This window comes from Sylvia atricapilla, chromosome 1 (assembly GCF_009819655.1).
Source record: "Sylvia atricapilla isolate bSylAtr1 chromosome 1, bSylAtr1.pri, whole genome shotgun sequence".
Taxonomy (NCBI): Eukaryota; Metazoa; Chordata; class Aves; order Passeriformes; family Sylviidae; genus Sylvia; species Sylvia atricapilla.
The window spans coordinates 101,329,988-101,357,479 of NC_089140.1; the positions used below are offsets into that span (position 1 = coordinate 101,329,988).

A 27,492-nucleotide genomic window follows, 5' to 3' on the forward strand; every position below is an offset into this window, starting at 1 on the left:
TCAAGTGCCTGTAAGGAAAAATAAACAAACAAACAAAAACCCGAACAAAACAAACTCAAACCCCAAAGCAACGAAACAAGAACTTCTTTTACTTTTAAAGAATAGCCAAAGGTCCTCCACCCCTTTTCAGTCAGATCCCCAACATGTTAGGGAATTGTATAATTTCTTACTATATGAATTCCCTCTTTGCTTTCCTTTATGTTCAGTGATTTACAATTCTGTCTCAAAGGACAGTGATAAATGTGGCCAATGCTTTACCCAGAGAACATTCCTAACTAAAAGAAGTTTTAAAAACATGTTCTTATGTAGGTGATAGTTTGCTGGTTATCCAGATGTAGGGTGAAATAACAGACCTCAAAATAAATTATGATTTTTCCTGCAAAATTAATAAGACTAAATAAATAACTTTCTAAAATTGTTAGGTTTTCCCAGAAAGAACATTCTGGGTATTAATCATTTATGTACAGAAAAATACTTCAAAGCAACACTTTAGGTATGGAAAAAATTGCTGGAGAGTTAATTCTCCGTGTTATTCTACCCATCTAGATCAGCAACTTTTGTAATATGCTGCCTTGGTAACATTTCCATGAGAAACTCTTGAGAAAGAAAACACGAGAACCAGTAATGTCTTTTTTATTAAAATACCTCTCAAAACACTCATCATCATAAAACACTGGGTGCATGACATTTGTTTACACACAACATTTTCTAGACAGCATCAGGAATTACAAAAAGTAAGGCAAGCCCCAGAAGGTGTGCACTGCCTTCTCTCAGGGCCATTAAAGCACTGTGTTTACATTTTTATGCTATTCCCCACAGCATTTCCTGGACACCTGGTAGGCCACTCCCCCATCCCTCCCGCCCCCCCTTGAACTGACCTCACAGTGAAATTCTGAGGATGTAAATGGACACGGTGTCACTGATCCATGGGGCAGCAGGTGCCTGACCAGAAACATCAGTCCTGTTCCTCTCCCAAGAAGATTCTGAGCTACCCTTATACTTCCAATACTTTAAGACTGCAAAAATCCAAAGCACGCTAATGACCTCCTGCTTGCTTGATTGCAACCTGTCTCTTTGTCTCGGTCAGGAGTGTTGATGCATCACCCTCCAGCTACAAACAGTCACAGCTACTCTAACATATTCTTCCTCTCCATTCATTTTAAGAAATTCTAGCAGAAGAAAATATAACATAAATTGTAAAATACAGGAAGAACATCTCCTCTGTTATAAACTAAGTTTTTCTATTCTTGTCTATGATCTTTTATCACTTAATTGTAAGTTTAAAGTATGAAGACATTCCATTATCCACTAGTTCAAAACAATAACATTCATCTTTCAAATACATCCTTATAGCTGAAAAAGACACTGAAGAAAGTAACATTTAATAAGAGTAGATTTTTTCTTTTATTATTACCATTATTATTATTAATATTATTTTAATTATTATTACTCCGTCTTATTGAAAGAACAGTATCACGAGAGAAAAAAATTGAAAAAACATTCAGGCAAAATTTTCAACCAAATAAAAGTAATATGACCGCTTTCATTTGTACATGGTACAGATAGACAGATGTAACTAGAAAACAGTTTATTAATCCCTCTAGACTGAGGTTAATGAGAGAAAAATGAATAGTCAAATTCCTTTTTGTGTTTGCATATGCATATATCCCTAAAAAAGTTCAAGGAGTTAGAACCCACATTATTATAAATACGAAAAGCTGATCATTAACTACTCATACACTTTATTCTTGTACTTAGTACCATTATGAGTGGAACCCTTACATGGGTCATAGTAACTGCTATGTAACTGTCAACATATAAAAACTCTTACTTAGAAAAATGGACAATGTTCTAAACTCAACATTTTAACTTTGCCTTTGCAGACACATTCCCTTCTTCCTTGACAAAAACTTATGGGGAAGAAAATAAATTTAATAATATAAAAATGTTTTGGAATAAATATGCACAGGTAATTACTAAATGGGAGCATGCTTGCTGCCAGCTGCTCAGCTGGTCAACCTGTACCACTTGCTTGTTCCTGTCATTTCATTCTTTATTCCTTTAGTCATTAAATCCATCACAGCCTTTCATGCTTCCTTTACTGGACTAAATGTCCAAGGTATAACAACCCTAGACAACAGTGCAAAAGATAGGAAATGCAACTGCACTTAACAGCTTTATTTTGGGACCTAAGAGAAGACTGAAAAGATCATTTTGTGTAACACATGAATTATGCATCATAGGCCCCAATGAAAAGAGAGCAGGGCAAATGCAACTTGGAGGAAAAGTGTCCCGTATGTGGTGTTTCGTTGGGCAGCCCTTCTAAGAAGGTAGGATTTTATCCATGACAGCCCATACTTTGAACTTGAGGAGAAAGCAAGAAGTTTTATTTTTCTCCAAGTACCACTTCCAAAATAAAAAGCTAACCTCAAAAACTGAAGATAATAAAGCTAAAAAACAAAACCAGAAACCAAATCCCAAAAGCCCAGTCCCTAAACAACATCCACCCTCCCTCCAACCTAGCAGCCATTTATTTATTTGTTGAACTTAGATAATGGAAATTTCATTACCATATTCTAAAGGTTTCCCTACTTAAACTACAAGATAGAATACTATGTTCTGAAAACCAGTATAGCCAATACTTCCCAATCAAAGGAAAACAATCAGAACAGCAATGATGAGCATGACTGTACCATCTGAGCAAAAATAAAGAAAAATAAGTTTAAAACATAGTGTTTAAACATCTACTAGTTAGCCTTGCTTACATGAATTTAACAAAAAAGAAAAAAAAAAAAAAAAAGAAAACAAAAGTTCACTGATTTTATACATCCTCGTTTCAACCAGGTACATTTCATTGCAACCAGCAGGCACTCCACCAAAACACAGTATTTGCAATCCTCTCTCTTTAACCGAGAGAGATTACTTTGGCCTCAGCATTGCTATATTACAATTTTCCTGCTTCAGAACATGCAGTTCATACATTTGACAGTTTTACTGCCATAGTCGATGCATTCTGGCCCGATGCACTCACAGCAGGCGTTGTGAAACCATCGGTATTTGGAAGCTCCCATGGACTCGCAAGAGATCTTGCACTGATGTATTGACATGCAGTCATCAAAATACACCACAGTACACATGTGTTCTAAACGAAGAAAAAATTGGTTTAAAAGGTCTTAAAGTGTTTTTAAAGGTTAGTTAGAAATTAATTAAATGAGCAGCTTTAGAAGTATGATTGCAAACCAACAGGACTATGAGGCACAAGGGAAAAAAAAGTGACAGTAAAAGCAGAGAGACAAGGTAAAATCTATCAACTTCAAATTTTCAGCATCTACAACTCAACCTGTTGTCTGATCTCCTTCTGGATTAATTTACTTCTATATTCACAGGCAAGAATGTTTTTGAGTTTTGTCCCCCAGTTATGAGAGTGTAAGAATGAGCTATGCCAAAATTACAAACAGGAATGTGTCTTCTGAAGGTGTCTTCTGAATATGCTACCACAAAAAACTTCAGGAGGGGAGGAGAATTGCACTTCTCTAAAAAGTTATTTTAAAAAACCATCAAAATCCACTTATTTGCATGTAAATGTTTCTTTGCTCCCCCTGCCCCAAACTCCACAAAAATCTTCAGCCAGATTAAATCACAGACCTAAAGAATTCTTTTTTCATCAGCAAGAAACTGCACACTTTTTTCTTCCTTTTCATTAGCTTTACTACTAATCTTAAAAAACCCCTTCTGCGTAAGTGTTGACTTCTTGCTTCTAACACCCGTGCAATTACTTGAAATGCCATGAAGTTTGGTGTTGCAACATCAAAATGGAGCTAAGGAATTCATCACAACTATAAAATAAAACCATCCTCCCTCCCCGCCCCCGAGTCCACTTCCAATTCTCCAAGCTGGCGAATTCCACCATCTTTCTTCTCTACTGACCAGGTGATTATACCATAAAACTTTGTTCATCCTCCAAAGGACCATGATTACATAACATTTACCCAGAGCATAATTTGGCATGCTTTGGGAAGAGCACAACTCGCTGCAAATGGGAATGTCTCTCTCACACACATCAGACCAACCTGTGAGCAGGAGATGTCAAAGGGCTTTCACTACTCATGGTGCACCTAGGAGAAACCCACTGATCTACATTCCAATGTGGATTAGAAAAAAGTAATCCAAACTTAAACAGTAAATCAAGACAGTGGATTTGGTTTGGGCTTTTTTTAATGACCAATTTTTACCCCTGTCAAATTATCTTGCTATTACCGAAACAGCTGCAAGAAGGTCAGAGGATGTGCTGCCAGCCCACTGAAAGCAACAGAGTATTCACTGCCTCAGTCAGGCTCCAAACTGATGTACATGCCTTGCAGACACCACAGACAGTGCAACAGGCAATAGGGATCTTGGTGAGGAGAGACAGACCCAGAGCTCAAGTGGTTTCTGCTCCCAGGAAATCTGTGCTGCAAGTAAAGCTGCAGTTGTCCAAAAAATCTTGCAGTACCTGAAGTACTGCTGGGAACACCGACAAATTGCTCTGTGGCTGTGTAAACCCTGTCCCATTCTTGGCACTTCTATTTCTATAAGCCCTTGTGTCCTGAGGCACAGCAACCAGAGGAATTGAGTTCTCAGAGAACAAACCCTCAACCTGAAAACAACCAACATATCTACAGCTTCAGTAAGGATGTTTGATTCACAGAGTAAGAGCAAAGAGCTGAACAGAAGTGTATGCTATGGTACCATGTACAAAGACTGATAGATATATACCTAAAGTGCTCAGCCAAAGCTGGAAAGCAGTAGGGACATGCAGCCACCACAGCCTCAAAAGGCAAGAAGGCATTCAGAGGCCAGATAGCAGCTCCAGCTTTTATAGGGAATGCACAAGGACTAGGCGACATTTCATCACCAGTGACAAAAAGCTCAGATTGCCATAGTCACAAGGGACTTCACTCCTCGCAGAGTTTTGAGTGGAAGAATAGGGATGAGAAAGTAGAAGCAAGTCTCCAGGCAGTATTCTCCTGTCCCATCAGTCATCCAAGTCAGTGCTGGGGTTCAAGCACAAGAACCTTACAGAAGACTCTGTTGAACATTACTCATATTCTTTATATCATTTCGCTTAATCTCTATTCAGTTCTTTTATACCATTTTAGTAGTTTTCTACTGAGATGTTGCTACATTAAATTTGTTCTTAAATTCCATACATAGTCTTAGAAGGTGTCAGCTGGAGGCACAGAGCCTCTGCCTCAAAAGAGGCAATCCTGGCTAACCTAGAAAGATTTCTTCCTGCAAAATCACCCTTTGGGATGCCATCTCCAGCCAACTGACTTAGTCTCTGGATAAGTCTGAGAAGGCAAAATGGTTCATGGCTGTCTCCAGACTGGAGTGAAACAGCTCTTTAAAGGAAGCAACCATCCGAGGGGTTGCCAGAAGTGCCCACTATCTGTTGATCATAGTGTCTCCATTTGCACTCCAACTTGCAACACACAAAGGAAAGCCTAAGGTAGGTCAGGGAAATTGTCAGGAAAGCTGTGCACGCTCTGAGGTGTGCAAACTGCTCCCAGCACTTATAGGCTGTTTTCACACCAGAGAATGTCCAGCCCCTTCTGCGTAAGGAGACATCTGCGCTCACCTTCATGTTAACCTCATCTCCGACAGCAGTGTTAGTACTGCTTCACAAGTCTGGGTGAAGCCCCCGGTTCATCAGCTAATGCCTGCAAAAATGAAATAAACTTCCTGGGGAAGGAGAGTCTGTGATTTCTAGGATGTAAAGATTGATGACACTGAACAGGGAGACATCTCTCTGGGTAAAGGAGGTCAGAGGAGCAGCAGCATCTGGCCTATAACTGGCAAAACTAGGTGGCATCAGTCAGCTCCTGTGAGACTGCAGAGACCAGTCTCCTGAATCACTCTCCCAGGGCCAAAGCTAAAATTCAACTTTATTATGGTGGCAGCGACAACCAGGGACAGTAATCTTGACTGACTGGAGAGTGGAGAAGAAAGTTTGTTTCCACCTGCACACAAGTCAAGAGGATTAGGCTCTCAAGGATGAGCACAAAAATGCTGCAAAGGGGAGAGAGCAGACTGCAGATGTGGCATGCCAGAGCTAGCAGTAGATCCATCTCGTACCAAGTAGCTCTTGTAAGCAGCTGGAGGACACACTCCATGCATATGTTACCAAAATGTTCCCAATGTCTTGCTCACTGAAAGACTTGCCAGGTCTGAACAAGTCAGATTGTCCAGGGTGCACTGTGTTTGTCACAGGGGACTCCTGGTCCTCTCCTCAGCAATGCCTCTGTGCTCATGTAGAGGCTGAATTACTGAAAGCAGGAGAGTTCCTCCCCTCAAGCACTAAATAGTGCTCTATGGACTGCAGAAAGACAGTTACACAGGGGAAAAAAATACATACCTACAGGCTCAGCTGGGAGCTGGGAGAGCACTTAAACTGCTTCACAAACCTAATTACGGAGTCATCACTTGGCTCCCTCAGTATAGATAAAAACAATATTACTAAGTGCAGTAACAGATTTCTCATTTGCATTTTGCCAATTTTCACACACTAAGGACCACAGACTGCAGATGCAGGGAGGGAGAAGGATGCAGCAGTAAACTTTTTTTTCCCCCAGAACATTAATTTCTCACCTTTTCCCCCATCACACTTCTTACTCAGTGATGGTTGTGTAGGAGAAACAACAACCAAGTTTGAATTAAAAATGAACAGAAGAAGCTACCAGGCTTTGTTATAAAACTGTCTGTATTGGTGTAATATAGAAGAGTTTAGCAACTCGGAGAACCTTCCCAGTTAATGATAATTTGCTGTACAGGATCTGTGATGTTAAATGTTCTATGTAACTTCAGCTGTCTGCTGGCCAATTTATTGGTAGCTCTAAAAGTTCTTTAAAAAGGTAACTGTCCATCCAGCAGTCATACCATTTTATCATAGAACATCGTGGGTTGGAAAGGGCCTTAATGATCATCTAATTCCAACCCTGCTTCTGTTGGCAGGGATACACCTTCCACTAGAAAAAACACTAGTCTAGTGAGAAGAGTGGAAAACAAGAACAAGGAGATTAACCTGCAACTGATTATGAACAATCAACTTATATAATCTACTACTTTTTAACAAGTCAATTTTATGTCAATCAATTAATAAAAACAAACGTCTAAAAGAAAATATTCATAGACTACCTACAGAGGTAGCCGTCTCTTCACTGGAATTCTAGCTCTCCTCTTCCTGTTGCACTGGAGGGGAGGAGAATTGCACAGCAGACACCATCCCCTATGTCACCAAGCAGTGTAAGCTAGAAATCCTTAACTACAACAAAGATTTTGTTTTATCAACTGCCAAAAAATTATCTAGTTCCCCTCTCCCTCTTGCCAACATCCTGTCATCATCTGAAACAACTGAGCTTATTTAAACCTCTGAACTCACAGTTCAGAGCACTGAGGGTATCAGCTATAAGTAAAGCAAAGAGAATGAAGTACAAATGTAGCTCCAGATTAATAACTATTGCAATCCTCTCTGAAGTAGAGGCTCAAGTGTCAGAAACAACTGATACAAAGAACTACAGCAGCTCCAGCAGCGCATGCATAACTTTGGCAGCTAAAATATTACAAGTCAGTTCACAGGAGGAAAGGGAAGACACTCATTAGGAAAATAACGGGGAAGTTCAAGGTCTGGCAGCTGGGTTCAGGGGAGGCTGGGGCGAGAAAGGAATGCTTTCTATCCCACCGCAACCCACCTCCTCCCGGACCCACGGCCGCCCTCCCTGGCAGTGGCTCCACACCACTCAGGCACAAAGCTCGTGGTTCCCGTGGCTGTTGCTGCTTTTCCTGGCACTCATCCAGAACTGCATCAAGCAAGTCTGGCACCCTGGGCCAGCTGAACGGCGATCCCTGTGAGAACACGCAGCAAAGCTAAAACCAGAGCTGTGTTACACTACGTGACAGGGTATTTCTAAGAACAGCCCTTCCAAATTTTGGAATCTCTTCCAGAAGACAGCACAGAGACCACTGTCCCCCTACAAAATCTACGTCTCATTAGCCCCTCTCTCTCCCTTTACACGCCATGCCATTGGCAGCTGTCAGCACACCATGTTGGAGGGAAGCATGCGAGGCGCCAGAGAAGAGACACAAAATGGAGAAGGCACAGCACTGTAAAGAAAACGTAAGGCATCTCTGTGTTCCTGCTCACAAAAATATTCTTTCAAATTCCTGATTGTCACAGCCCCAAAGACAATTGCTTAACAAGTGACCTTAAAGGTATCTCCATTTGCAAGACCTGCCCTCAAGCCCAGCAGCATTTTTGGGGAGAGGAAAAGGGTAAAGACATGGTCTGTTTCTCCCACTGCAGTGCTTGTGTTTACTGCCACTGAGAACACACATACACATTCACAGACCCTCCCTCTCTTTCAGTGGTTCTAACACTTGCCAGCTTGTTAAAGCAGTGACCTGATTCAGTGACTGAACTTTGCACAGGCAGAAGCCATCTGGCTCCAGGAACTTCCTCAGCTACCTCACTGTGCCCATGCTCACAGGGCTCTTCAGTCCCAACCAACTACCCCTCCACCTTTTGATTATGGCTTCCTCAATGAACTCAGCAAGACAGTATTAGAAACAATGCTACCCCTTGGCTCACACAACATCCAATACGATTCCCCAGCTTCCACCATAATAAACATTTTGCCTTCTCTGTTCTCAATGTTCAAATCACCAACGTTTCTATAAGCAAAATTTAATATGACTTTTGAGAAAGCAGAGCACTACAAAGTTATCTATACTGTGACCAAGAAAAGAGACTCTTTGGCAGGCTTACGTATTTAGATACTTAAAAGCACAGGAATAGGATGTGGAAAGTAATTTTCTGTCTTTTCCAGTTCTTCACTGGTCACTAAGATGGAGAAAGCACAGCCAATGATTACAAGAACAGCTCTGACGTTTATTTCTGTTTTAAGTGTCTGCTGAGGCCTGAAAGCCAGTGGCATTTGGTAACTATTTCCAAATACAACTGTTGTTTTTGGACTGTCATCATTCCAGTAAGAGCTCTCTCAACCTAATCTCTAATATGTTCCTAGTAAAATAAGTGAAGGAGACTTTTGACTAAGAAAAAATGGCAGTGTTATGTATTTGTCTGTTGTTGAACTCAGAACTGCTCCACACCCTTGAGATGCAATTCAAATTCCAAGTTTAATCCAAAAATATCATTAGCCCGTCCTGTTGGTACAGTAGTAAAGGACTGTCAGGGAATGGCCATCTGGATTGCAGTACCTAAGTACAGTGGGATATATTCAAGGCTGTACTAAACATTTTTTTTTCCTGAGTTTAATTTATAACTGTAAGTACTGTAGTCTTTGCACACAGGGCTTTTTGGGGCTTTCAGTTTTACATGGCTTTGTACATTATTCTCATAACGGCAAGCAAGCATTTTAATAACATCAAAGACATATGAATGAGATGCTTTCTGCCCATCTGGTTTCCTAGTTCTGGAATTAATTTATTTTTCTAATGTGCCTTAGCCAAAGGAAATTAGAAAAGTTGCCATTACGGTTCCATTTAATCAGCAGCAGTCCTAGTCAGACACACAACTAGGTCAATGGTTCACACTGGTATGGCAAAGCAGCGTGTCCATCAATTAGGGTATCTTTTATTGATAAGATAAAAGGGCCATCACAACAGCAATATATGGGGTTACGAATATTTCAAGGGTATGTTGGGAAGGAAGCAAAGCATTAATTGCACCAATAAAATAAATCAGATGCTCTTTTTCCCCTATTAAACAGCAATTTCACTCTGAACTGTTTATGAGATTCTTTAAAGTCTGATGTAATGATTTGTAGGGAAAAGTGTTTCAGGTTTAGTATGGAAACCAAGAAACAGGGAGTATTTTTTCTATACCACTGTCGACACTACCTCAAACTTCTCATCTTGCCTCTACCCAGCCACAGCAAACAGTATTCTGAAGTCTGTTCTCTAAACTGAAGGTAAGAATATAAAAATCTTCATATAAAATTGGAGGAATGAATCCGTAAATTGAACCCCCACCACCAAGTTACTTATTTTGAAGACAGTCTGTCACTTATCCTTCCTTCATCAATCCTTCTAAACTTGCTTAGATTTATTATTAATCCTGGATTTCACACAAAACATCCTTCTAAAGATTTCAAGTTATCCCAGCTCAGATGAAAGAAATTAATAACTATTCCAGATACAAGTGCTTATGGCACACGGTTTTCTCAGACCTCTTAAGCCATGTTTCAGTTGCCTACCTCTGCACCAGTACATGAGTTGGATTCAGTTTCTGGTCTGTCCTGTCTCCTAAGCTACAGGTAACTGTTCCTATGTCAGAGAACACACCTTGCCAGTGCACATGAAACAACATGAACAAACTGCCTCATGCCACAGGAGTAATTATGGAGATAAACTCACGTGGTTCTGTGTCTCCTAAGAGCATCAGTCATTCTAACACCACCTTCCACGTTCTTTAACACCTTTGACTCACTCCTTCTCTTATGTCATTCTTGAAATTAGGCTGAACCTTTCACACATTCTTATGGGAAAAGAAGAAATGATCACAGAGAAGCATAGGATATGCACTGAGAAGGCTCCTGGAAGAGACAAGAGGAGATGCTAGGGATTTAGACACTACAGTCATTACCTTTGTCACTAGAATAAGGTGTGTGTACATTGTTGTTTGGAACTGAGACATTCTGATGCTGTGGCTGGTTCACTGTTTCTAAAAAGGAGACGAGGTTCTCATGGTGTGACAGTTCTTCTGCCACAGGGAAGGAAACAATATTCCAGTTCAGCTGAGTATCCCCTTCTGTCAGTGCCCGGAAAAGGGAAGGAATTGGCTCATGCAACTCCTCGACAGTGCTCTTGGATGTTGGAGGTGTGTCACTGTAATTGCGAGGATTGCACATACCTGCAGAGGAAAGAAACAGTAAATTACACAGAACCCTCTAAGCTCTTCTTGAAACATGTAGGAATATTTAGAGAATTAAAATTGCTTCTTTTTTTGCTAAACAGAATAGAACTCTTTCATATCTATCCCACTCTCAGCCCAGCAGCAGAAGTGCTATTAAATACAGCAGAACAAGCTTTCCATAACAGCAGATATTGGATTGCTCAGACTTCTACAAAACACACCTGTGACTTGTGAAAAGAAAAACCTCATCTAAACAGCACTTTGCTCCCCTTCCAGTGTTAGCATTACAGCTTAGAAAATGGAGGCTTCAGTGGAAGGTTTGTTTTCCCTGGAAGAAGAGACAAAGCACACTATCACTGATAGGAGTGTAAAGCTGGAATGCAAGGTTAGGACTCAACAAAGGGAGTAGCTTGATAAGCCTGAGGTATGTGAAACTTTTGATCACAATTCAAGTATTCCATCTCATCTGCTGCAGCAGTGCACTAGATCTTTTTAGTCATCTGCCAGAGATGCAAAGATCACTATCAGGACAGAGCATGAGTCTGAATTACTTTACTTGTGTAGAGACAGCCAAGATGAATGTCATTTTGCTACTTAGCTGGAGGGTCCACAACAGGCAAAATACTCATTTCTAGGTTACCTCTTCCTTATTTTTCAACATCTTTTTTGAAACCTTGTGATCTTTTTTCACCTTGCCAATTCCTATGAAATGTTTTTGTGATATGCAGTGCTGGTGCTAGTTTGCCATTAACAATTTAAACACTAACACTTATTATTAGCAATGAAACCGAAGCGCATCTCAATTTAAGTCCAAGCTGTGGAAGCAACCAAGCTTAAAAAGAAAATTTGTATCTGCACAGGTATTTTAAACTCAGGAGCCATAAAACACTGTTAGAAGTCACCTGTCAAGAGACAGGCAAATCCATTTTCCTCGTGTATATCTGGATATAATTTTGGGTAGTTTCAAAGACACAGGCTTAGACAGCTACAGTTGCAAAGTACACCAATTCCAGAAGTATAAATGTGATACGAGACATGAATGTTCAAGGTCTCCCTGCCTCACACAACCAGAGAAGTTTCTCCTCCCATGTAGATCAACTAGGACTCCAGCTTCACAAATAATTGTGTTTAACTAGAGCCTTACACAAACCCATAATCTTCTCAACCTAAGTAGATGGATTTCTATAGTGAACAAAGCAGAGGGAAGTTTGTCCATGGTGATTAGCATGAGATCTAGCAAATCTTAAGCAAGTGGTTAGCATTAACAGCATTTGGTAATAGGAACACTCCACAGCAGTCTGCTCCTACAAAACGGTGAGCCAAGTACAGAGTAGGAAAAAAAAATAAGCCTCTTTTTCAAATAACATCAGGTCATACTAAAAAATAATTCCACTTACACAAACATCCTACAGTAAAAGATTGTTTTCCTACGCCTGTTGATTAGGTTTGTTCTTCATGGACCTTTCAAGACTCACTGCTTTAATAAAAACTTCTATTCCTTCCTTACCACCTTTTAATAAGCACTAATATTAACAATAACAAGCACTGTATTAACCATACAATTGCAATAAAGGATGCCCACATGAAAATCAGTTAGCAAGATATCAAACCAGGTAAGAGTTTTGTACAGATCCATCAAGGGATGTGCGCTTTAGTTGATGTCATTGTATTAATGTTGTGAAACAGAAACCAGTGGAACTTTCTAGACCTCTGTCAAACCATACCTCTGCCAGGTTGGATTCAGAAAATAAATAAATTTCACTGATAAAAAGGACACACAAGGGAAAAAATAAATCAAGATTGTTTACCAAAATCCTGCAGAATGTACACAAGTTTGTGTGCCTATCAATGCAGTATGAAAATATTACCTTAAGATGGTACCAAAAAATCATTGCTTATAGTTTAACAGGTAAATGCTCATCCACAAAGATCCTTCACTTACTGTTTTTAAAAGGATTTGAATTATAATAATATTTTAATAATAAATATTATAAAATAGAAGCTTTGGTTAAATAGCAAATTAAAAAGTTTAACTTATTGGCAACCTATAAGGATCCAACATGTCTACACTATTGCTTTGGAATGGATGAGAAGATGCAGAAATGGGCTATTAAAATGATGGAAGCAGACAAGCATTTACACAAGGGACTAGAAGAGCTTAACTCAAATGGAATGGGGGACTTATTGCTGCTCTCCCTCCTTCAGCATGTTTTTCCCTGTCAGAGAAAGGAGAGAACACACATATAACATGGAGGCATCAACTAGTACAGTACAGCTAGTGGTGGAGGACAGAAAGTAATTCCTCACCTCAAGGCACACATGATCTGTAAGACACAACAATCTATCTGTTTTTACAATAGATGTGATGAGCTCATAAAGAAACTTAAATATCAGCTCAGGTATCAGCAAAGAACTGTGTCTAGGGAGTCAGGTATGGCATGTTTTCCCGTTTTCGTATTTGAATAAGGCTACAGCAAGGATGATCCTGCACTGAAGAAAACAAGAATAGGACCATGCTATAGAATCCAAAAAGGTCTGAGGCACCCAAAGAACCATCAGGAGAAGTTTTAGTTTACTCAGTACTGGGAAACTGAACCTGAAACCTTGTTAAGTCCTTTCTTGGAAAACACTATGAAAATAGGGAAAGAACAATGAGTCACCTGCAGATTTATGAAAAGAAGCTTGTGTGTGGACTTCACAATCCTAAGGGGTAGGTTCTTTCCCCTCCCTAGAGATCAGTACACTATGCCTAGCTTTCTAGAGCAGATAATGGTTCTAAACTAAGGAAATAACTTGCACTGAAAATGGGCATTTTGACACTAGCCACCTTCATGAATTCAGAGAAAACTGACCTAGAAAAGCTGAGAGCAGGTACACCACTCAAGATGCATCCCTTTCTTGGAAGCCAGGATTTTGGATGGCAGCACAGGGAAACATACAACAACCATAGGGAGATGAAGCTTTTGTTACATATAAAACAAGAAACAGAACTAGAATGCTCCATAAGCGGGGACAACACTCACTGGCGAAGATCTGGGCACCCTGAATACCACCTGTCAGCAGCAATGTGTTCTTTTTAAGACTGTCATCTAGTCCTGTAGTAAAACCTTGTCTGCTTTTTTCTTACCCTTCACAAAGAGCTCTTTTGTAAATAAAAGAACAGTGGAAACACCGGGCCATGCATATTTACTACCAGTCCCAACTCAATCCTAAAGGTGTCCCAGTGCTGTACCTGTCAATGCACCCTTTACAGGTAGAAACCTTCACACCAACCCCACAAAGCAGGTGCTGTGGAGTTCCCTCAAGGTAACAATACAAACAGGAGTTTTATGTTTGAGAGACAAAACTAATAATCAGCTACGATGATATTTAACAAGCAGTACCTGGACTACTGCCACCCCCAGCTCCACAGAGCAGACAGATGTTTGGGTTTCCACAGCAATTTATTCCGAACCCACACAATGAGCTGTAAGATGCTTAAAGCACAGATTGTGTCCCAGTGTTTTACTTCTGTTTTAAGACTGTGAGCTCAGCACGTGGCAGAAGAAAGCAATGTAAAAAAAACCCCAGGAAGTCCCCCCAAAAATGCAAACTTACCAACACAGTCACAGCACTCATCCCAAAGTGTGCCCAGGCAGAGCATACACTCCTTACAGCAGGAACAGTTCCCTTCCCCAGGGCGGCACTGACACAGCTCCTGGAATCAACAGACACTCGTTACACTGCAGCAATCCCAGATGTAAAATAACTACACAGCAGAGTGATTTTTCCTCAAGCCACAACTCAAATTAGGGCATTAAAAAAGCTTAGTACACTAATACAGTGAGTAAATGGTGAAACAACTCCAGCCAAAAACTGATCCAAGTTTACAAAAGGATCTTTTGCAAGTTTGCATTTTTTTTTCTTAAAGGTGACACTCTGAAGAGAAATCTGATGTAAGCATTTAAAAGGCAAAAAATCCTATTCATGGGACAGGTGTGTGCACTTCTGCACATGCCTAAATCTACAAGTTCTTTGAATGTTTTTGCCATCACAACAGGAAACTTGGAGAAGGATGCTTCTTTATATATAAATAGTGACTGCACATTATAATTTAGCTAAAAAAGAAAGCTACTATAAGCCACATGTGCCCACTCAAGACATCACACCTATCCCCAGATTCTAAGAGGAACTTACCCATTTAAGACGGCTGACCACAGGATTTTCTGCATCTCTAAACACTTGTTACACACTGCTCTTTGTTTGCAACATTAGTGGACCAGATTTTTCCCCCCAACCATCTGTCCCAGGTCTAGATGATTCATTTTTGCTATTATGAAAACAACCCTATGCTTCATCCCTCCAAATTGATACCTTGGCATACTACAAGACTTCTAGAGCCTCTAGAAAGTGAAATGACCTACACGTGTATTTTTCTTTAACCATCAATAACCTAAAAAGATGGAAAAGGCGTGGAAGCATAAAGACAAGTATTTCCCTTCGTACTACCTAAACCCAAAAGCAGTGGTTTAGCAGTCCTGCTGGAGACACACACTTGTGGACCTCAGAGCATGGAAAAAGCCTGCATGGATGAAGAAAATCTAAAAACCAGGCAGTCTCCTTCCCTCTAACTCAAATCCATACTAGTAATTCCGGTTTGGCCAAAAGGCTGTGGCTGCATGACAATAATTCACAGCCTTGAATTACATCACAACACAAAACACAGACAAGCCAAGAAGTGCCTTTGGTTGTCCTGTCTAAGAATTTGGTTTTGATGACGTCTGTCTAACTATCACATTACACACAACTGGGGAGAAAACAAAATCCCGTTACTGGAAACACTGACCATGGGATCTTTCCACCCCTGGCTTTACTGGAATGGCCATTGGCAAATCTGTTACACACCAGGCCAGAGAGAAGATTATGCCCATCCCCACCCTTTGATCCCATTTTCCAGAGGCAGAGGAGGGACACGCTGCAGGAGATGCTCATGTACAGGAGAGAATGCAGGAAGGTGGTTTGGTTTGAAATTTTCGTATCCTGCAGTCTCCACCCATGGAGACTCTGCCCCAGCTGGGTCAGGGGCACCTCTCCTACCAGGCAGGCACCAATGTCACCTGCAAAGTGAGGTTTCTTTCTGCAGCACCTTGGGAAGAAGCTCAATTGTTTAATTGTTTAAATAATTCTTTGCTTGCTACTGTTAAGAAGCACAAGGTAGGGAATGCCAAATGTCAGGATTAAATTTGCAAGACAAGGCAAGGTACAGTTTTGCACCTGACTGTGTATGACCCCTGTTCTCTCTTTACTCTGCAAAACTGCAAATATCCACAGCCTGTTGAGCTGCACTGTGGCCACTCCTCGCTCACACCAACTCATGTGGGCACACAGAAGATCAAGGAGTGCGCTTCAGAGGGAGAGGCCAGAGCAAAGCCCGTCTGGGGACAGGTCTCCAGAACACAGCAAATGGAGCTGAAGGCTCCCAGGACTGGGCTAAAACTGCACAAGCCCTAAAATATGCTGCAGACAAGCTACAATGTACTAATGCAGAATAAATCCACTGATTTCTTGTTTTTCTATTCACTTCATCCCAGATCACAAGTCATCTTGAATCCAGCAAAGAAACAAAATTCACCAACTAAAGCTTGTGATGCGTAATGCTGAGAAATGCTGTCACCTGCAGAGTTTACTGTGGCCTGTTTGCCCCACTGACTGATCAAGAGTGAACCCCTGCTCCACACACATTTCTGCAATAGGCAGCCCTTGTAAGTATTGAATTTTTACTTACAGAGCAGAAGACTAAGATTTATTACTATGCCATCCTCAAAATTTATGAATGGCACCTATCACTGTTTCTACACAAACTGTGCTGTTTCCAAGTAATAGATGAAAACAGACTGATTAACAATTTTTTCCCTTTTTTTCCACAAGAGGAGACACCACAAACTTAGAAAGATGACTTATGTGAATTAATGATGCATTTTAAAAACATTTATCTTACCATTTCATAAACAGCCTGATTGTCAGCCTTTAGAATAAAAAGCCTGAATAAAACAACTTTAAAAATAACCACGAGTACTTTTACTTTGACCAGGGAATAATAGTAATACATATTAGCATTAAAAGGATCCAATTTATTCTTCAACAGTAAAACCGGGCAAACAACTTTTACATTTTAAAGACACCAACAGGCCAGCATGTGGGAGGCGGCAACTCTCACTAAACTATTAAATGTAGTGCATGAATAGAAGCCAGAAAGTTCACTAAACTAAAGATGTTTCAGTTTTACGAAGGGTATTCTCAGAGAATTTAATGTAACCCTAAATTCTGCACTTGCAACCTGTGAACAAAAAATTCTGCTTAGCATCTATGCATGTAAGCACTGCCTTGGGGACAGCATCATTACACCTACCAGTATTGTAACAGGTTTGTTTTTACAGGAAGGGCTCATGAGCAATGCAATATTTAAGCAGTTTTATAGTTTTGCTGCTTTGGGGTTTTTTTGTTTGTTGGTTTGGTTTTTTATTATTTCTTTATTTTAAAGTTGGAGGGAGAGGAAGGAAGAAAGAACAACCTAATTAATTAGTCTTCTGCTACTTTGGGGCAATAACTGTATGTTTTTCCATGTATCTGTTTGCACATCCATGGTTTCCTTAACCAGTTTTGAGTCCTCCTGCCTGACTCATCCACACTGGATACTGGTACAGGATACATGTTTTCAAAAGAATGCTTACATGAGTCGTGGGTGAAGCAAGGCAGAATAAGGAACGTTCCTTGTTGATAGCTGGGGGTGGTGAGGCGTTAGTAGAAGAAAATATTACTCATAAGTCAACTTGGCAACTTCCCAAGCTGAACTACTGAAGGGGCATCAGAGAATGTATTTTGCTAGGCAAGAAATAAGCCTCACAGTTTAAAAACACAGTATTAAGTAGGAAGAAGGCACGCTTGTACAATAAAGATACTCCAGATCCAGAGAGCAAACAAAAATTTTTTAGAAGATGTTTAACATCTAAGTTTTTTTCAAAGCTTTCTGAAATTCCAGAGAATATTTCCTTAGTGCAGGGAGAAGCAGGACCTGAAGGTATTGGAAACTTCTCCGAAAACTGGAAGAGGGAGTGAAAGAAAGAGAGCTTTTTTTCCTAGAACAGAAAATCTCCTGGAAATGAACCAACTAGAACTGTTTTGTTAACCCAACTGGGTTACGTACTGCAGCTACAAAACACACACTGGAAGTAATTTTTAGATGCTGAAGCCCTGAAGTTAAGGAGTGGCATTTATTTCATACCACAGGCCTAAAATGTCTTGGAAATCCTTTCAGGCTGACAAGTTTGTACACAAGATTAACAGGAGGTGAAAAAGACAGATGAAAAGAGAATTTAATCAGAACGATACCACAGCAGCTGAGGTGGCTTCAGGTCTATAGAGTTCAGGAGAGAAAATCCTGTTTTCTCTACAAAACAACCTCTTTAGAAGGATGGTAAAACCATGCCTGAATTATAACACCATTTGTTTCCTCTGCACAACAACGGTTTAAAGCACTGTTTGAGATGAGGCAGCAAGGCTCAGCTTCCAGCCCAACACGGACATTCCACCCGAGCCTGAACTCCTGCTGGGAGCTCTGCACCTCAAGAGCCAATCTGGGACTTGCCTCAGACCCGTTTGCTCTGAACAATTGTGGGAACGTCTCATCCTTGAGGTTTCTGCCTTCAAGGATTTCCTCCTCCATGTTGCAAGGACACAGTGTGTGCCTCCCCTCCGCCCAGCGAGCGCTCTGGCCTTTTCATCTCCTCCACACATGGAAACATCAAAACAACCCACACAGCCAAGGCAACAGCAGATGGGCTGCAATAAACACTGCAGCACACGCTCCGTGTGCACCCGGGGCTCCACCTGGAATGCACGGACAGTCGCACATGGGCTGCAATTCCCAATCCCAGGGACATGGGAAGAAGGAGCTATGGCCAGAGCCTCGAAGGGAACTAATTTTGTGGACTCATTCTCTTCACTGCCAAATCTTACCCACATCTCTCTCAACAACTACAGGAAGCCACAAAGTTTCTTAGGGAAGGCTGAGCTTATGCAGAGAGATGCCCCAAGCTATTTTCTTACAGGCTTTTGCTTATGGAAAAAAGAGAAGCACCAATGGAGCTAGAGCCCAAGATACAAAGGGAAAGCTGAATCCATGTGAGTTGTTGATCTCATGCACTGTTCTGGATCTAACAAAATAAATATTTATGTATGGACCACCCTTAAGCAGAGCAGCTCCTAAGGAGTGGCAGTGATGACTGTACTGATTTCTAGCCATGCTGGTAAAAATATTTATGTTAACCATATGCTTTTTGAGAGAGCAGGTCTCTTGTCTGTCTGTCTCCAGGACAGGCAGCCTCGCTTTCTGCACACAGATGCAGATGACAAACATTCACAATCTGTTTGCTCCCCAGTTGTCTCTGAGTGACATTATCTTGGTTTCAAGACGCGGATTTTGCCATACTCAAACAGCGATAAAAGCTGGAGAGGGGAAAAATGTCATGCGATAGTCAAGCAACCTCCCTCAACATGGTGTTTTATTTTTAAGTTCAGATTCCTCCAGAAGAGTTCAGAGGGGAAAAAAAGTACACGGTTATACTCTACTTGCATACCTATCCAGGAAAGAACATGCATTCCATATACCAGTGCAGCACTTCTGCCACAACAGCACTGAAGTTTTAAAACAAGTGAAAAAGCCAAGAATAAAGATGACAATTGCTTTAAGTCAAAGCTTTAGGATACTTCCTATCCACAATCAGACTAGTCTGACCTGATCTGTTCTTCTCTAAAGAATGAATACTGACTGGTATGTCAGGCCTGTGTGCAGGTAGACAGCAGTCAGATGCTGGAAAGGAACAGTGTAATTCCCCTGCAACTGCACACAACTCACACGGCTTAGGCTACTTTAGGGCCTCAGAGAATTGCATACGATTTTGATTTTAGGAAAATGCTTTAAAAAGGGACTCCACTCTTACTCCTGTACGAAGTAAGAGAGAACACATCTACCGCAAGTAAAGCAGTTCAGTGTTTTCTCTGCATGCACAGGGTTGTGTTGCTACAGAGATGCCAACATAATCCAAGGAAAGCACAGTTGTATGACCATTTCCATGCACTGCTGAACCTCAGCCATTTACTGCCAGCTGAGTAAGGACTCCAATAGCATTAACTCCACCCTCATGGGCTGTGCTCCGTTCAGACTAGCTCATAAAAATAAAGTTTAAATGCTTGCTGTCTCAAGCTTGACTCGATAAGAGATGATTACTCAAGGAGGAGATAATCTCTTCTTTCACAGATGAGGGACTCCATCAGCGGCACCAGAAAAGGAGGTGATAGATATATCTTCCCTCTTCTCCCCTTTGCTTACAGAAAAACAAGCAGCAGACCAACAGCTTCCAGGACTGAAATCCAGCACCTGGACCAACAACTTTCCCCTGAACCAACAAATCTGTACCCCTGGATTTATCATTTGAGTGCCACGTACATCCAATGCCACAATGAGCATGTTAATTCTTACAGGTTTCAATCCTAGTGCTGATTTTAAAAAAGGGACATCCGTTTGTCACAGTGCACAATGTCCTACATGCCAGTAAAACCACTCGAGTTCTGTTTGAAAAGGTCAAAATCAGAAGCCTCATTCTTGCTCCCCTATTTAACAACTCCACAGACTGTGGTGTGGCTGGAAGAAGCAGCAATTTCTTTTTTTTACTTTGATTTAAAGCAAAGGCAGTGCAGAACCCAGAAGGAAGATGGCTCAGCCTACAGTCAGTCTTCACTCCACACGATGGATTTGTGAATTTGGCAAGTGTTTTTATTCGCAACCCAGACAAATTTTAAACAGAGGTCAGCAAAATGAAATAAACATGGAAATGCTTGAGGCCACTTCTGCATCTCTTTTCAGGCTGTTACCGTGCACTTACAGAAAGAACACTCACATGTTACTGCCATATGATGTTGGTGCTCTTTGTTATTGCATTCCCAATCTACAAAGAGGCAGTAGGAAACAGCTGCTTTTAAAGAAGCTGCAGCTGACCACATGAAGCCTCCTTTTTCAGTCTGGAGTCAAGAAGCATGCCTGGTTTACCATTACTAAAAGAATACTTGGTAGCTACCAGAACTGATTGTCATTTTGCTAGAAAAGGCCCTTTTGTTCTGCTGCACATCACATCCCTTAAACCCTGCTCTAAGAAGAGCAACCTCGTCTCACTCTGTTTCTTTCACTGTACAGACATGCAGCGAGTCAAAAGCAGCATCTGGATTTAACATCCATTTCCTACTAGTTCAGCTCATAAGTATTTGGTTTGGTTTGTAGGCATATTTTAATTCACTGTACAAACTGATGCTATTGGAGAGCATCAGGTGTCAAGTCCTGACCCTCTGCTTGAGATTTAAAGAACTGGACAAATTGAAAGTTAAGGGGAGAGACAGACATAATTCTTGGCTTGAAAAAGTTTCAATTAAAAAAAAAAAAGAAACATGCCCATATAAATATGCCCTTGGTATTCTCTGTCTATTAAATGGTTGCTAATCTGCACTTACATGGGTAGGAGACCAAACCGACCTCTTTAAAGAGACACCCCTTAACATAAAATACCAGTTGTTTGTACCTTCCCAGGATGCAGTTTCAGGACTGTTCTTTGAGCACTGGAAGGCAGATAGAGGACACAGGGCTCCTACCTGTATGAGGCACTTGCTGACGTCGCTGGCACAGAGAGCCTTGTTGCAGCCTGTTGATGATGGGATCCACAGCAGGAACAGAAGGACAGTGACTGTGGGCGCCGTGATGTACTGTGACTTCATGTTTCCTGCAGGTGAGCAACTTTCACAAGTACTTCCACCAGCACTGAAACAAGAACCAGCGACTGAAAAAGCTATTGGAACTCAAGGTAAACTGTATTTCATTCCCCCCTTGCAATTCCCTCAATAAATACGAATATTTTTAAGAAATTCAAATTGAAGCACTTAGCAACAAACCCAACCTCCCCTCCTCCAGCTGTTCTTTTATAAAAGCTTTCTGCTATTGCACCTTTGGATTAAAACTGCAATAAACCTGAGGTGAGCAATCTCAAGTTTGCAGTACCAAATATGACATCCTATGATAAAAATGATAAAAAATGCCTTGGATGAGAAAACCCACCAAAGGAGATCTAATTTTGTAAATACCCAAAGTAGACAGATATGTTTTATGTAGTACCTCCTCAGGCTAAGGTACACACAGGTCTGCAGGACCAAGGCCATACAGCAAACTTTTACAGCAAGGTAAGTTGCCCCTGTCATCTTTAATGCGGACAGGCAGTTTGTTTTCACATGGACCCTTAGATGTCGCACAGGCTTTCAGCCCAACCACAAATTTGCTAACTTCTTTTTTAAAAATATACAGACACCAGCATTAAAAAAAAAAAAAAAAAGAAAAAAAAGTACCAGACACTTTGAACAATGTAACTTTCAAGAGCCAAGCAAGTGTCTGAGATCAACGAGAGACGACAAGCATCTGCTACTTCAAACAGACAGAGGAACCAGGTTTGTTCAAAGCATTCCACCTTTCTCCCTTTGTGAAAGCCCAGCCTGTCGGCAGGTGGTATTTGTGACAAATATATCACGATTAGCAGCGTGCCACTCAGTTTTGACTTGTTCTTCGCATATGAACCCGGCCGAAAGAGGACCTATTGCACCAGGCACTGTACCAATATATAATAAAAGGCAGCCCATGTTTGGGCAAGCTTACAGTGAGCCTGTATTGTTCTCCTAAGAGAGAAAGAATGTTAATGGAGCACTGGCTTGCTTTCTTTTGGTATCTTGAAATGTTTTTCTGTTTTATGAACTACAAACCCCAACACCCTCAATGAGCAAAAAAAGTGGAAAATACATAAAGAAGGCACGATCTGGACACTGAAAGTCTGCGTCCGATTAGTCCTTCTTACAATGGTTGTTAAGAGCCTCTGCTGCGCTGGGCACGCCGCCATCCGTACCAAGCAGGGCTGGGAAGACCCCCCTGCAAGAGCCGGGGGCACGCAGGGAGCACACGGGATCTCTTCGCTCCCCGCTTTCCCTCCCTGCTATCCGGAGCCAAGAACGCTTCCCTCCAGCAGCTACAGCCGCCGGCCCGCACCGGCGGGTGCCGCATCCCGGGCGCTGGAGCCGAGGCGAGCACGCTGCCGGGCCAGGGAGCGATGCAGGCGTGTTCTCGCTGCTCGGGGCAGCGTTACATAAAGGTGCCGAGCCGCGGCGCCGAGCGGTGCCGTCTGCGGGCGCACCCCGCGGATGCGCGCCGGGCTCCGGGTGCCCCTTCCCCGGCCTCCCCCCGCCGCTCCAGTTCCGATTCACCGACCGCTGCTTTCCCAGACTTTTATCCGGCGTGGCGTCCCCCCGGAGCGGGACCCCGGCAGCCGCCCCTCCCGCAGCCCACCCCGGCGGCACCGGCTCAGCATCGCTCCCTCGCTCCGCCGGGATCGCACCCGGGGCGGAAAACACCCCAAAACCCCCTCCGGCCGATCGACCCGCGCTCGGCTGCCCGTCCCCGCCGCAGCTCCCGAGAGGCCCGGGCCCCAAAGATGGCACTGCCAGGGGCCGGGAGGCCGGTGACAGGGAGGGAGACGCGGGAGAACAGCCCCCCGCCAAAGCGGCCCGGGGCAGGCGGGGCCCGGCACGGGGAGCGGGTCTCCTCCTCCTGCTCCGGCAGGCACGCAGGCAGCGGGGCGGCCGCGCCGAGCCGCACCGAAACTTTCCTGCCACAAAGAAGCGGCCGCGGCTCCGCCGCCTCCTCCCCCTCCTCCCCAGCCGCCGGCTCCATCCCTGCGCGGCCCCCGCCCGCTCCCCGGCGGCGCTCACCGGGCGGCCCCGGGCCGGGCACCCCGCGCTCCGCAGGCGGCTCTCGCTGCTCCGGAGGCGACGGCGACGGCAGCAACCCCGCGCCTCGTCCCGCTGCTCCCCCCTCGGCCGCAGGCAGCGCGGAGGCGGCGGCCTCGATCATCGCCCCGCCTCGGGGCACCGTCAGGCGCCGGGACCCTCCCCCCGGGACCCTCCGCCCCGGCGGGCGGCGGCTGCGCGGAGCGGGGCGGGAGGAGAAGGCGGAGGCGGGGGCCGGTGGATGGGAGCTGCCGCCGGACCGTGCCTAGCGGGACGGGCCGGGCCGGGGGGCACGGCCAGCCCACTGCTGCCGGAGGGGCTGCTTCAGGGGAGGGAACAGCCCCCACAAGCCGAGTGTGAGCAGCCAGAAACTCGGGGGTCTGTGGGCAGGAAAGGCACGCCGGGGAAGCCGCGGCGGGAGGAGCGGGGGTCACGCCGAGCAGCCGCTGCGGGGAGCAGAGGGCGCCCGGGGCCGGAGGGAGGCGGGAGAAAAGGGGGGCAGCACCGCTGGAAGCGCCGGCGGGGAACGCGATGAACTTCCCCGAAGGCTGAGAAGACGCAGGTGCCCGGGGGAGGGCAGCGGCCGCCTGCATGGGAAGGGACCCTGGGCTTCCGGACAGCCTCGCCCAGGACCCCTAAAACACGGCCGGGCCGCGGCTTTATCCTCCCACGTGTCAAGCTCCAAGGGACCAAGGTAAAAAGTTTGGCTCCTAGAAGAAAAACACAAGAGGATCCTGACTGAGTACCCAGAAACTCAGAGTAGCTCTCGGGCTTCCCAGGAGGCAGCTAGACGCTGGCGAGGGAAATAGGGTCATCGTGCCAACGAGTTACTACGTCTTTCCTCTCATCCCTTCTTCCCAGCTCCCGCCACTCTGCTGAGGGAAATCCACAGCCCGGTGTTCTTAAACAACACATGAGGTATCAGCCCACAGAGTAAACTCGGGCGAAAAACAACAACCACCAAACAAAAACAACCGGAACGAACCCTGGATTCAAATCAGAGAAGCCAAGAGATCATTATCTATGGGACTGAAACATTCGGAGCAATAAAACTTACTAAGAAGCTGCAATTATAGAAACTCTCTTGCACAGGTCTTGATACTGGGAAATCGTTTCTCCTTATAAAGAAGACACGGGCTAATGCTAAGAAACATCTGTTTTCAGATCTCCTTACAAGATCCTGCCAAAATATTTTTCCTGTCTCCTGCATCCCAAGTATTTTTTGTCACACACTTCTTTTCTAACACAGCCAACAGTTTTCTGCAACCCAGTTTGTGTTCTGTTCTTTTTGCTAGCCCCTTAATTACTCCTTTCTCATATTTCTGCCACTTTCCAGTCACATCTGCTACTTTTTATTGCTCTAATAAGTATCTGATATTAGTAACTTGTACCCATTTACTAGTTAACATTCAACCATTTTTCCTCATCGTTTCAAGCAGATACAGGTCTGTATCATACAGGTCCTCGTCTTTTCAATACAGGTTTATGCAGCATTTTAAGATTTTACAGCTATGTTCAGAAGAGTAACTTTGAGAAGAAATTTGCTTTTTCCTCAATAGTTTCAATTCTGAATGAGGTTAGGAAGACATTCCGTGTAATAAAAGCAGGAACAACTTCTCCTTCCACAGGTACCTAACAAATTGAAAGTGAAAAAATAAAGTGACAGAGCAGGAACTACATATTAATTTGCTTTACTGTTCTTGAGTTACTATTTATTCTGAACTGGCCCTAGCAGTGATGTGCAGATGGAAAGGCGCCTGCTGTCCAGAGTCTCTTGTTCACTGCCCTCTGCCCCAGGAAATGCCCCCTAGACATTCATACAAACACAAGGAATAAGTTCTCTGTGGTAGCTCACCTAGTCATTAAAAATCAGTCCAAACCAAGGATTTTAAATCTCTTATTCTGAGTAACCAGCTGTCCAGCCCAAGCCTCATTTCCTTCAGAAATAATTTCACAGACATCAGATCCCAAGCATTCTTGAATAATTTACGGCCTGGAGGGTAACAAATCTTTTCCATGAATATCTGTAACCTCCTACTAGTAAATAATTAACTGTCTGCTCATTAACAGTACCAAGAATAAAAAAGCATTAAATTTCACAACATGGAGATTTTTTTCTTAACTTTTCCATTGAATCTCCTTAATATACTCCAGGAAAGCTAAGGTTTGATGTGTCAAGTGTTTCAATATTAAGAAATTCCAACTAATAACATGACCAATAAAATTTATTAAGTATTATATTTACAACTATTTACATATCCCTTCCATAGATTAATATTAAAATAGACAATATACAATTTAAGAATTTTAATTCAAAGGCATTTTGCTGGAAAAAATAGGCTCTATTACGAGACCACCATATAAGAGCAAAAGGGTTTGTTTTTTTGTTTTACACAAAAATATTTTCAGTATAGGAAGTCATAGGTATGGCATTACAACAGCAGACTAATATGAAGTATGATTTTGTAAATATTACAACAGTTTAGGTATCAGTTATTGAAGGGAAGGAGTTCAGAGTCCTGTGGAGCATGCAATACAGTTCAATCCTTTTACAGTTATGGTGATGAAACAAGCAGCTAAATCAAACGCATGCCATACAAAAAGGGACTGCCAACCAGGAACACACTACACTTAATAGAAACGACAACTTTGGTCCAATAAAACATTAGACAAAAACAGTTTTACAGTTAAAATATCTATTTTATACAGGTTTGAGCATTAATTACAAGACTATTTACATTTGCACAATATGTATAAAATAAATTATTTAAAAATGAAGACAATATTACATCTTTTTCCAAAAAGAAATCTGTACAGTAATTTACAAAACATAATAAGATTGATTATCTTCCTTCAAGTCTTACGCTTTCTTCCACAGGCTTTCTCATCATTCTTCTGTGGGAGTTCAACTGTTACTAAAGTTTCGTAATACAAAGCTTTATAGCAGATTTTAAGTATCGCTTGCTTTTTGGTGGATGTTTTAGTTATTAACAGCTTCCAGCGCTGTAAACTCACCAGGTTTTGTCATCTTTTTCAGCAGTAAGCTCTAAAGCTATAGGCAATTTTAAAATACAGATAACAGTTACTGGGAATCTGAATTTAAAATTAGCATACATCTGCTGTGTTTGAGTAAGTGTCTGTGCCACACTTCTCTGTAGGAACACCTGAATTACTGAGAAAGGTAGTATTCCACAGAATTAAGTGCTCTGTCTCAAAAGAAAAATACCTTTGTGCATCACTGCACCTCAGTCTCTAGCTGCACAAGGGGAGGGGCGAGCCAGATGGTGCTGGTTGTCATATGGGTGTCAATTCAAAGTCATCATTAACATCAACAAGTGGAACATAAAACTCCTGAATTTCATAAATGCTGATAGATTTGTATGTAGCAGGATCAAGCTCTTGCAGTTTAAGCTGCCATTCCAGTCTCTGCACCGCATTCAGTGCTGCTGCTTCATGCTGCTGCCTCATCAAAAGGCACGTCTGGTTTAAAATCAAGAAAGAAATTATTGAAATATTTGAAAAAAAACATTGCTGCAACAAGTTTGAACACAGGAAATATCTCTAAGAGCCTCTCTAGTGATAGTAAATAATTCCCCTGGTATATATTTAGAAATTTGCAGAATATTCCATTACACTACATGGCAACAAAAGTTAGGTTTTTTCTATAGTGATAGACTTTGTGTTGCCTCCACAAAAACCCGTGATACTGCACACACATCTACTATCTATTAATCTCA

General features: G+C 42.5%; 2 protein-coding genes across 4 annotated transcripts in view; both read right to left on the reverse strand.

Moving 5' to 3' along the window:
- Nucleotides 1-617: 617 nt before the first annotated feature.
- TWSG1 (twisted gastrulation BMP signaling modulator 1) lies at nucleotides 618-27,117 on the reverse strand. 3 transcript variants are annotated; one of them, XM_066329035.1, is made up of 5 exons: nucleotides 26,982-27,117; nucleotides 21,587-21,752; nucleotides 14,507-14,606; nucleotides 10,640-10,906; nucleotides 618-3,142 (listed from the first exon to the last, which is right to left on the reverse strand). In XM_066329035.1, exons 2-5 carry the CDS (start codon nucleotides 21,707-21,709, stop codon nucleotides 2,961-2,963), a joined length of 672 nt encoding a protein of 223 aa, XP_066185132.1. In that variant the 5' UTR covers nucleotides 21,710-21,752; nucleotides 26,982-27,117; the 3' UTR covers nucleotides 618-2,960. The 3 variants fall into 3 exon arrangements, with proteins under 3 accessions (XP_066185132.1, XP_066185123.1, XP_066185141.1); XM_066329026.1 differs by lacking the exon at nucleotides 26,982-27,117 and adding an exon at nucleotides 23,738-23,903 and having other exon boundaries at nucleotides 21,587-21,714; XM_066329044.1 differs by lacking the exon at nucleotides 26,982-27,117 and adding an exon at nucleotides 23,738-23,793.
- Nucleotides 25,963-27,492, reverse strand: part of ANKRD12 (ankyrin repeat domain 12) — a 58,830-nt gene continuing 57,300 nt past the window's right edge. The window contains exon 12 of the mRNA XM_066329057.1: nucleotides 25,963-27,235. Coding sequence (XP_066185154.1) covers nucleotides 27,050-27,235 — 186 coding nt within the window. The 3' untranslated portion in view covers nucleotides 25,963-27,049. The remainder of the gene's footprint in view (nucleotides 27,236-27,492) is intronic.